Source organism: Echiichthys vipera (assembly GCF_963691815.1).
Source record: "Echiichthys vipera genome assembly, chromosome: 3".
Taxonomy (NCBI): domain Eukaryota; kingdom Metazoa; phylum Chordata; class Actinopteri; order Perciformes; family Trachinidae; genus Echiichthys; species Echiichthys vipera.
This window is the reverse complement of record NC_139828.1, coordinates 8,395,664-8,407,883: the sequence shown is the minus strand read 5'-3', so window position 1 is coordinate 8,407,883 and position 12,220 is coordinate 8,395,664. Positions and strand designations below refer to the sequence as shown.

Below are 12,220 nucleotides of genomic sequence, written 5' to 3'. Positions count from 1 at the left end.
GCAACGCATCCTCGGACGGACACCAACCACCAACGCCTTTGGGCCGTAGTGCTCAGTGCGCATGCGGCAGAAGAGCATTCTGGGTACTGGTGTTTCTGCTGCGCGGGTGAGTAATGCTGCCTTCAGGGACTGTCGTAGAAAGCTGAGAAGGGATTTACTTTGGTGCTTAGTTTATTATGAAGGATTAAACATGACTCAAGTCTCAATAAATAAATGCATAAATACATTAATAAATAAATGCAGCAATAAATAAATAAATTCACACATAAAATATAGACATAAATAAATAAATGCATTAATAAATGTATAAATAAATTCACACATAGCCTGTGAATGTTCTCATTCTTCCAGGTCATCCTTACCCCAAAAACAACTGGACTTGGTCAAAACAAAGGCAGGTTTAACAAGTTTCAATATGTATTGCCTCTGTACTGGCGATGAGCGTTTAAAAAGATTTAAAAAATGTAATGCCATTATGTGAATAGTAAAAATCAACCAGTTTCATACTAAAATATATATGGGATAGCATTACAGTATTTTGCACAAGACCCAGAAACAAACCAGCACTTATTCACTATAATACTCATGTCCCTAATTTTTCTTTGTCAGTTTTCTAAATGCAGCGAGAGAGCGTAACTGTTTCTATTTATCTTTATATTTAGTCTTAAGTTTTGCACCAGTGATCAAAATCCCCAACAAATGTACAAGTAATAAAATTACCAAAAAAATCCACAGAGAATCATGGTCTTTTAATCCTTTAACCTTTTAAACATTTGTCCTAGATGCGTCACTTTATCAGGGTTACGGTATGAAAAGTGTTGTGATTTGTTAAATACGGTCCAGGTCAGTTTTCCTTCAGGGAGCCAGCTCCTCCGGGTCACGTCCCTTTTTCCTGACATCACCTGAAGCAGCATCTACACGACACCAATGTCCCTTTAACATCTTCTCCCAGGCTGCAGGAAGTAAGATGACAGAATCAGTTTCTGATCTGACATCTGTCTGAAAGTGAACTTTATCCATTTGAAAATGTTTTAAAGCAAAAACAATGACTCAATGCTGCGGTTTTTATTATTTGCGTTATAGTGAAGAACAAAAAGCAAAGTAGATCTACTCCATGTTGTATATTGTATATAGTATATTTTCTATTCTTATTCTTTATTTTTATCTTCTATTTTATTTTTAATTATCTTTGTTTACCTTATGTAAACTAAGGGTCTGTGTTGTCTGTGTCTGTGTGTAAGCTACTGCTCACGTGAATTTCCCCGCTGTGGGATCAATAAAGTCTATTCTATTCTATTCTATTCTATTCTATTCTATTCATTATGTTAAATGAATGTCAAAAATGTTCATTTTAACTATAGAAAACGTTTCAACCACTGCAGCAATATGATAAAAAAACCTCTTGATTAAAATAGTCTGCCGTCATATTGCAACTTTTATTTTATTCTGAAACACAAAAACATATATTTGCTCTAGAGACAGTTCTGTAATTGTTTCCAACCACCAAACAAGCTTCACATAAAACATGAGAACACAGAAGGAGACTCCACCACCTAAGGTATACTAGTGTTAGTTATATTTTAGCCACAGCGCCCACTCACCTCGAAGCTCCTGTCCCACTAAACAAATGGTTTTAGATCATTTCTCTGTGAACATCACAGACAGGAGGACCTACTTTCGCTCTCTCTGAAGTTCAGTTTCAGGAGTTAAACAAACTTTAGATGTTTCTTCTCATGGCCTTTTGTCTTCGCTGTCATGAACAGACTCAGGTTTTTACATACAAGGGTTATCCCTCTGTGTTTGGCAGCAGACAAACAAGCACTCAGACCATTTACTCAAGGAAAAGCAGAAATACATCAGTGAACAATACTTAAAGATTTTACCTTTACTCATGTTTACTCATTACACGTACAAAAGTATCTGCAAGCATCAAAATATACCTTAAGTACCGAAAGTCTAAGTAGTCATTGAGCAAAAATGATGTATATTAGCTGTATGTATGTAATATATGTATTATTGGATAATAATCTATAATTTAATGCATTTATGGTTGGAATTTTGGAGCTGGTAGAGGCTTGGCTAATGCCAATTGATTTAAATACTGTTGTATTTTAATCTATAATAATAATGTTTAATCTTATTTGTTGATACTATTTTGTATTTTTTATTAATATATTTTTTTTTTATGCCTTTATTATGATTAAACATGACTCAAGTCTCAAATAACTAAATGTATAAATAAATGTATAAATAAATGCAGGAATAAATAAATAAATGCATACATACATAAATATATGAATAAGTAAATACATTTATAAATAAATATAGGAATAAATAAACACAGGAATTAATAAAATAATTAATAAATGCTTTACATTTCTCAAATTTTGTTATATTATATATTTATTTATTTCTGTATTTTTGTGTTTTTGTACTGTATTTATTTTTTGCTTTTTATGCTTTTATTTGAAGTGCAGCTGAAGGTAGGAAGAAAACGGGGGGGGGGGGGGAAGAGACGGGACGACATGCAACAAAGGAGTCAAACCACGGGCTGCTGCAGTGAGGACTCAGCCTCTGTATATGGGACCCACTCACCAGGTGAGCTACTGGGCATATTTATAACTATAAATGTTCATGATTTCAATCTGTATCTCTGTTCTTCTTCTTCTTCTTAAAGTAACTTGTGATTCAATTTAAGACATTTTTTAAGAAGTGGAGATTAAAGTACAATCTTTTCCTCTGAGATGTGGAGTTGAAATATAGGATAAAGGAATTGCTCAAGTAAAGTACAGATAACTCTAAATTATACTTAAGTACAGTACTTGAATAAATGTTTAGCTACTTTACACCACTGGTGTTTGGTACATATTCATAATAATAAACGGTAAATAAAATATATAAAAACAAGTGCATGCCAATGAAAAATATAAAAAAGAGTGAATTTAAGAAGTTTATACTTCATATCAGCGTAAATCCGTGTTTCACAGATTTCAGATTTTAACTTTAATATGTGTGTTTAATTGTGTGTTTCCATTATTCCTGTGCGTGTCTCGACTCTTCTGCATGAAACATACATACATTAATACATGAACTATACTTTGTTGTATCTCCTGCATTTGTCTTGTTAATTGTGGTTGGATTGAATCAGAGAGTTCATCATACTCCGTCGTGTCTTGTCACAGGAAGCCAGAGGCTCCTCGTACACCGCTGTGGGGACGAGGTGAAATGTGTTATAGCACCCTTGCACCAAAACCCACAAGGGTTTCACAAACCCCTCGTATCATCTGCCGTTGCCCTGTTTTTATTTTTACTCAGCGAGTCGGCACCTGCCTTTTTATCGCACCCAGGGATTCACCGTGTGCCACCAGCCTGCAGAAGTGTGCCTGACACCAGATGCACATTTATAGCAGTGAAGCAGCGGCCGTCTGCTTTGATGCTTTCACTAAAAACAGTCGAAACAAAAGTGCAGTAAAGTGTTTGGTCAGGAATCCCTCTTCTTTTCTAAAGCCTACACCATCTTCAGTTGTTGTTCATGCAACCTCCACTACAGTCAGCAACTTATTCTCACACTATAAAAGACAGACGAAAAAAAATCTCCTCCCACCCACACACAGGTTTTTTTTTTTTACGTCTAACCCTGTCAGATGTGCAGACAGGCAGCAGAGACAGGATGAGTTTGAGAAGAAGACGACCACCTCTCGCATAACACCATGGAAATGTGGCTGAAGCGGTCGACTCTCATGTTGCTCACGACAGGTAAGACCGGAATTTCATGTACCCAGAATAATGAATGCTGTAGGATGAAAAACATTTGCCTTCTTGTTACTTACTGGGTGGAAGTGGAACAATTTCTCAGATCTTTTACTAAATGTGAATCAAAGTAGCAAAACTACAGTGTAACTAAAAGTCCTTCATTCAAAATCTTACTTAACTAAGTTATTGTTATGATTCTGCACTAGAAAAAACAATATAAATGAATTAAACGTACTGAAGTGTTGGTGGCACATTTCCCAATAATCTTTATTTTATCATTGACTATAATTATTAATGCGTTAACATTACGTTTACATTAAAACTGGTAAAGGTGGGGTTTATTTTTTACTATATATATTTCCAGGTAGCTCATGAGTTTTCCCCTTGGGATCAATAAAGTCTGATCTGGACCTGTAATAACACATCATCATTTATTGGTTCGTCCTGGTTCCTCATGGAATAATTTCCTGTGCCAAACAGCCAAGATATCACAGCTTACTTGGACTTTAGACGTCAGACTTTATTGTCCCCGGGGGAAATTCTTCTCCACTTCACCGCACAGTTTATGGGCAGCACACCGACAGATTATGCACATATTGACAAACACAACTGGACAAACATGTAGACAGATATAAAGCAGAGTGAGGCTGTAAAGTTTTTTATCTTTGCCTTTTGTTTATGGCTGTTTTATTAGTTAATCATAATTTTAACGGTCTCAGGCACGTAATTTCTACTCAACAGTGTATGGGGCTACTTTATGATTAATTCATATGGATGAATATCAAAATATAAAGGTCCAAACCAAGTTGTGTGAACTAACTGGCGTTTTAAAAAAACAAAACACAATAAACTCAATAAATCAATAAATAAAAGACAAGATGACCCAACAAAGATGTTTGTTCCACCATTTCAATCATTTCTTTTTAGGTGTTAATCTAGCATATGTTTGTTCAACTTTGACTCATTTAGTGTGTTTTTATGGAGGGGTGGAATCACCCACGTGTTTCATATTAATAATCTGATATCTATATTTATCTAATATGCAAAGTAACTAAAGGTTCTAAATTATGCAGTGGACTAAAAAGTGCAATATTTCCTTCTGAATTGTAGTTAAAGCCACTCTGAAAAATGAGTTTTGTCCGGTACCATAAAAAGATATCCTGAAGTCTGTAGATCATTTTTTCGGTGTGATTCACTCCGGTCCAGGTGGGACGTCATGGACCTATAGGGGCCACGCCCGTAAATGGGTTTGTGTGTGGGGGGCTCGCTGCCCGGGAGGGCCCCATCTGTCACCATACAGTCACTGCTCTACAGCGAGTGCGCCTGAAGCGTTGCGACGATAGCCTCTTATCTCACAGAACAGATACAATCCTATGTTATTAAATACATCTTATTTTGATCACATGAGATGAATCTACATTGACTGATCGGCTCAGTCTGTGTGCGTCCGTGTCACGGTTTCCCCTCACACGCTGCACTGGGCGGAAATAAAGTCAACACTGTTGATTTCTTGCCATGGAGACGACATGAAAACTGTTTTGGTTTAGTAAACTTCTGTCCGTCAGCTGGTGAAGGCAGCTATCTATATTATATTTATTTATTTTTTATCTGAATGCTCAGCAATGACTGATACTAAACCAACAGTAATACTTACTGTAGCTATTTATTTTTATTTATTCTTTATTTTAGCAGTTGTCATCTCTAGAACTAGTTGTATGTATAATAATCTTAAATAATCTTTAATAAAGTTATTTGATCTGAAAAGCATCCGTCTAACGATCTACATTGAAAAGGTTCATTTTCATTCCAGTTCAAAAATCCCTTTATTGGCCGTCATATTGGTCATTTTTCCCCTCTGAAAGACGATTATCAGTCTCAAAAATCCCAAATTGTTTTGCCCCTAATGATTACAATGATTGTAAGAATAAGTAGAAGAATAAATTAGCAGAAATGGAAAAACTCAAGTCCCTCCAAACTGTGCTTAAATATAAAGTTTTATTTGTTTCTGTCTTTCAGCCCTGGTGGTGTCGGGTCTTGCTCCTGTGATTCTGGATGAAACACAAAGGAGAGTGGAAGTTCCTTACGGTTCCCCGGTGACGTTCCTCTGCCGTTTGAGGACAAAGACACACGACAGACTTCGGGTGGTCTGGTATTTTAACCCCTCTGGACGTTCATTCGATAAAGATCACATATTTCACCAAGAGATCGTTAACAACTCTGCAAAGACCTCCACCGAGGCGTCCAACGAAACCAAGGCTGCGGAGAAAGACACTGAAGAGCCTGTGGCGAAATACACTTGGGCAAACGCAACAGAGAGCGGATGGTACTTTTGCAAAGTCACAATAGAGATTCCCTTATTAATCTTTATTAACAGCAGTGGAACAGAAGTAGTTATTAGTAAGTATTGCGTGTGACTGAAGCTGGTAACATTTTACTTTAATTCCCTGTATTTAACATTTCGAAGCAGCGTGCAAACATTTAATAATGTGGTTGTTTTATAACTTCACCTTTGGAGACATTTTTCTCATTATTACAACTGTGTATTCTATAATAATACTATAATGTCTCTCAATGTCTGTTCATACATGGGCCTCCACTTATGGGCGGCACAGCAGGAGTTAAAGTTGTTAATAACCAACTCGGATGCTTACAACTGCATTGTAGTTGCTTATAACACATTTGTTACATGTTTGTACTCTGCGTATAAATGCTTAATATGAGGTTCCTAAAGTAAAGTGTTGCCTTAAAGCTTATTATGATGAACACATGTATAATGAAAGTATCATTTTGTTTCCTCCTTGACAGCGAAGAGCAAGGAAAATACGTCGTACCCTTCAGGTGAACAAGGTGTGTGCACGTGTGTCAGTAAGCGTACGTAAAGATGATGACACTTCAGGGACGAGGAGGTCGAATTTATTCTAAGACATTCAACTTTGTTCCGTGAGGTGTGAACTCTGCACACTGACGTAATGATTCACACATTACAGCTGATCACTGGACAAATAAAAGCGTTTAAAGTGATCAAACATCCAAGCGTATATCTCATAGCCGTATTTTTGAATGCTGGCTGATGTGATAACGACTCTTAATTATTTATTGTGTTTATTTCCCATCTTTAGAATCCTCCTAAATCCACCAACGTTAACGAAAGATAACACCTCATTTGCGTATTAAACTTTCATCCTGTCAGGAAGTTTCATGGTGGTATTAATAAGTTGAAATGCTCCCCCTTAAGGACTAACATGTGCACACATTGGCCGACTCTGACTGACACAACGTGAACACATGTTTTCTCTTACAGCCACTGTGTCTCCCTCAGAAAACCTGCCGCTCATCAGCAGCTGGATGTGGATCATTTTGGGGGCTTCTGCCTTCCTTCTGATTGTCCTGCTGGTCATTTGCGTCTTGCTGAGAAGAAGACATCGCGGAAGCAGAGGTACAGCACCAGTCTCACTGTTTAGGTGGAAGTTTTAGATAATTATCTCGATCTACTGGAACTGCAGTACGCATCTATAGATTGTAGATAAACTCTGTAGGGAAGAGAAGCCGCAGATGAAAGCTGCCGAACAAGGGAAAGAATCCAACAAACATCTACAGACAACTTTAGTCATTTCAAACACAGGGTCTCTGTGTCTGAGTGAGAGAACAAAAGACACAGAGGAAGCACTGGAAACAGGTATTTTCTGCCCAACTCAACTCATGGCCGAGTGAGCGAGTGGTTTGTGTGGTTTCAACTGCAGTGTGAACAGTCTGAAGTGTCGATGTAGGACATGTCGTCTGTCTTCTACTGTGTGGTTTCAGTAATGATGCAGAGAGATTTTCACGTTGAGAACAGACCTCATTTTGCAGGCAGAGATCCGTGCATGAGGGGAAAACGAACACAGCCGACTGACCCCTACTGAGAAAAATATCACATATTTGCAGAATCGACGTTGGCAGAACTGAAAAAAGCACCCACACGCCACCACCTGTCTCCCACCCACCGCCTGCCAGTCATGAAGCAGTTTTTACCTGAGAATTATCTTGCGGTCAATAAATACGTATGACATGCAAAAGTTCTTTATATATGGAGGTTTTACTTCCAATGACTCAAGTGTAAAAAAAAAAAACACCCACTATTGTTTTCTCACTTGCTTTCGCACAATCCTCATTTAAAAAGATAATTGTCAAAATATTTTGCGAATTCTCACATCTTTAACTATTTTTACCCAAAGATGAAACTATTCAATAAATTAATCTATAATCGTTATTTCATCAAAATACATCTACAATTGGTATCCCTCTAAAAGCAGCATACTTTTGTGTTTTTTAAATATTTGTTGTTGGTGAAGTAAATCCATCAGACGTGACAAAGGGGCGACACGCCGCTCACGCAGAGGTAAAGATGTGCTAATGTGGTGTTCAACCACAGAGGGTGGAGCAGTTAGAAGAAGGACAAAAGCTGCAGACCCACACACAGGGGATGTGCGACAGGCCACAACAGCGACGCTGGCATTTTTACCTTGTGAGTCATCAGGGCAACATGTGAGACAGGTGTAGCGGGAACTACCACAGAGGCATCTTTCAGTGTTTTAAGGGGTATCACAACCGTGCAAGATACAGTCACAGAACTGTAATGAAAAATACACAAAAAGACGTGTATCGGGGTGCCTGGTGGCTCAGTGGTTAGAGGCCCTCGAAGCAGCGGCCTGGGTTCGCCACAACAGCTATGCTGGCATTGTTTTTACCTCGTGAGTCATCAGGGCAACATGTGAGACAAGTGTCAGTGTAGCGGGAACTACCAAAGAGGGTTTTCAGTGTTTTGAGGATTTTTGTCACTGCTATCGTGTCACAATCGTCACAGAACTGTTCAGGTGTGTCGTTGAGATCAAAATGAAGGCTGAGTTCGAAGTTTAGTGTGGTCCAAGCAACGGCATCAGAAGTAGAGGGGGGTGGGAAGTAGGGATAGGGCACCACTTTACGCCCCTGGCAGCAGGACAGTATAATTACATAAAACTGCTTTAATGAAATAGCAAGTAAGTAATAAGTGTCTTTTTGCCTTTTTAAAGGTTTTTTTTTTGTCTTTTCATGCCTTAATTTGAGGACATCTTGAAGAATGACAGGAAACAAGAATGAGAGAGAGAGAGGGGGGCAACATGCAGCAAAGATCCACAGGTGGGAATCGAACTCAGGCCGCTGCTTCGAGTACTTCCAACCTCAGTACATGGGGTTCCCCCTCTAACCACTGAGCCACCAGGCACCCCAATACACGTCTTTTTGCGTATTTTTCATTACAGTTCTGTGACTGTATCTTGCACGGTTGTGACACCCCTGAAAACAGTGAAAGCTGCCTCTGTGGTAGTTCCCGCTACACTTGTCTCACATGTTGCCCTGATGACTCACAAGGTAAAAACAATACCAGCGTCACTGTTGTGGCCTGTCGCACATCCCCTGTGTGTGGGTCTGCAGCTTTTGTCCTTCTTCTAACTGCTCCACCCTCTGTGGTTGAACACCACATTAACACATCTTTACCTCTGCGTGAGCGGCGTGTTGCCCCTTCGTCACGTCTGATGAATTATTTCACCAACAACAAACAATAAAACAAGTTTAGCAAATGTGTAAATATGAGAAAGGACAGATGAGCTTTAGCTGTGAGTTAAATATGACAACATGTGATAAATGTTAAAGGCTCTGCACTCGATATTCAGAGCAGCAAACACGTGTTTTCTATGTAAAGATAAAATGGAGTAATGGCGTCCTGAGCAGAGAATGTGGACTTCTTGTGATGTTTGTTTGACGGACACTTTTCAGCTGAGTGTGTTTGATATTTAACAGAAGTAATTGTGTTGCTAACGTCTCAGTGGGAAGTTAAATATAGAAAATACAGCACGTCGACACAGGTCCTTTGGCATTTGACCGTCTTGATTGTAAACAGAAATCACATTTAAGTGGCATTGATGGACCTGTTGATTATTTTACTTTCATCAGTCAAATGTTGAATTAATGTGGTGTTTGCACTTCATGTTTTGAGAATATGAAAAAAGAGAGAAAGCTGCTGTAATGCAGAAAGAGCAATACTAGTATCAGTGTAGAAATACTCTGTTAAAGTCTACTTTGTATTGAATCTACAGTGTAATGAGTAATTAAATACATCAAATAAACAAGGATTAAAAAGTCCAGTATTTCCTTCTGAATTGTAGTGAAGAAAATAAAAATATTCAAGTAAAGTAAAGTGGTCTACCTCAAATCTGTACGAGTGCAGAACTTTATTAAATGTACTTAGTTTAGTTACATTCAACCTCTGATGAGGGGCTTCCTAGTGACGGTCAGTGTGTTTATGCATTTCCTGATCGATGGATGGATGGTGCAATTAAAAATAGGAATAAAGTAAAACAAATGACCAGGAAAATGACAGGGCATTTGATTTTTCCTGTTTTCACGAGTTCTTGATCATTTCTGACATTTCATCACTGTTTTTTCGTGATGCTCGTTCCCAGACACAACAATTTATTACAATATATGGTTTCCTTCCTGTTTACACTGTCAGGATCAAAGCATTATTATTTTTATTCATCTGTCAGAGGAAGGACAGATTTAGTCAAAACGGCACCATCATTCATTCATCTTCAACCTCTTCTCCCTATTGGGGTCATGGGCGGGCTGGAGCCGATCCCAGCTGACATTTGGCGTGAGGCGGGGTACACCCTGTGCCAGTCTATCCCAACACTTACACGTCTTTGGACTGTGTGAGGAAGCCAGAGAAAACCCACACAGACACGGGGAGAACATGCAAACTCCACACACCAGGAACCCTCTTGCTGTGAGATGACAGTGCTAACCACCACCACGCCGCCTGAAACGGCATCATTAAAAGTAAAAACCAAGTCAAACATTGAACACCTAAATGCATTTCCTTGATTTCTGGCGATCTCCAAAGTATCACCAAAAAAAGGTGTCATTTCCACTCACACCTTAAAGGTTTTTCTAAGCTGTTTGAGTCCAAAATGAAGCACCCAAGAACATTAGAATTGGGGGGAGGGGGAGGGGGGGCGGACTGGCGGCCATCTTGGATTTGACCTCTGACGGCTCTCAGAGGTCAAATCTGACTCCACGTCTGGAAACAAACATGTGTTAGAAATGTCGTGCTTTTCTTATAAAATGCAGAGTTGTTTTAACGCGAGAGCTTCTCCGCTGCACTCACAAATGTACATTTAAGTTATTTAACAGTGAAACATATCGGTTGATTATTGAGCCAAACGGCGGAAATTCTCCTATTTTTGCTTCTTAATGCAGGAGAAGATCCCATCTACGTAAACACTCGCCCTGTGGCCAACAAGCAGCCTTCACCTCGGCCGGCGCCGGTCACTCTGAAGACCGGTTCCACCTCCCAGAACCTCAGGAACCCGGGTCCAGGTCGGAGAAGCGACGAAGGCAAGCAGCGATACAAAGAGTGAAGACGTCACGGACCCGATCGACTCCTCGTGTTGAGACTTACGCCTGTTAAAGATGTTTTTACCGCAGTGACAGCTGAAGGATTTTTATATTATTAATTCAAATTTCATTTTATTTACAGTGCAAAATCATAAGAAAACATCTCCACAGACTTTACATAAAGAGTCGGTTCAGACCAAACTCTTTATGATTTACAGAGTCCCAACAATTCCTCCATGAGCAGCAGCAAGTCACAACAGCTATAAGAATAATAATTATAATATATATATGTGTATAAAGTATTTATCCAGCAGTCTTGTGCACACGGTGGCGACGAAAAGCTTCTTTTGAACGAGCAAGAACGTGGAACAGACCCGGCTCTACGTCTTATTATTAATGTTTTTTCTTTTATTCTTTATTTGTGAAACTTTGATCCTTTACAGAAGAGACTTCACAGTAAAGAGAATAAACGAATACAGAATAAAAGAAGCAGTGTCACACATCAGTAAACACATACATGAAATAAAATGAATAAGGATTTTTAAATGAATATTTTTTACTTTGTATTTTATATTTGTTTTATTGTTTAAACTTGAATGTGTGTAAAACATCTTAAGAGCCACTAGATGGCCTCAACATGATACTTTTCCTTTCCTTTTATTTAAACTCCTGGTGATTTTTGAAAGTGTCGCCAGCAGCAGCATTTGTACAGTAAATAAGCAAAAAGTTTTGTGTTTGTAAATATGAATTACATAAAGATGAATTTACATCATGCAGTGATTTCAGGGACATGTTAATGTTTTTATCAACTGTTTGTTATTGTTTAAATCTTATCACTGAATCTGCAGTAAAATATTAATTATTATATGTTATTGATAGCTAACCTGTCTAAATATCACAATATAATTCTGCTTTTCAAGGTGAGATTCATTCACACAAAAATAAAACAAGAGCAAAAGTAGAAAAAATTAAGGAAACAGTTCATGTAAAACATCTGTAATGAGCCAGTAGATGGCAGATGGACGCCTCAAAATGCTTTCTTTTATTTAAACTGATG

At 38.4% G+C, this 12,220-nt stretch overlaps 1 protein-coding gene across 1 annotated transcript; it reads left to right on the top strand.

Moving 5' to 3' along the window:
* The first annotated feature begins 3,717 nt into the window (after positions 1-3,717).
* Positions 3,718-11,405, top strand: LOC310945325 (uncharacterized protein). Its single transcript, XM_083911381.1, has 4 exons — positions 3,718-3,756; positions 5,770-6,150; positions 7,055-7,189; positions 11,026-11,405. The coding sequence occupies exons 1-4, from the start codon at positions 3,741-3,743 to the stop codon at positions 11,184-11,186; spliced, it is 693 nt and encodes a 230-aa protein (XP_083767507.1). The 5' UTR covers positions 3,718-3,740; the 3' UTR covers positions 11,187-11,405.
* The last annotated feature ends 815 nt before the right edge of the window (positions 11,406-12,220 follow it).

Excerpts from the sequence above, each read along its gene's own strand:
- LOC310945325 (XM_083911381.1), top strand. Across the intron at positions 6,151-7,054 it reads TGGAACAGAAGTAGTTATTA|CCACTGTGTCTCCCTCAGAA; the intron begins GTAAGTATTGCG and ends TTTCTCTTACAG. Across the intron at positions 7,190-11,025 it reads AAGACATCGCGGAAGCAGAG|GAGAAGATCCCATCTACGTA; the intron begins GTACAGCACCAG and ends TTCTTAATGCAG.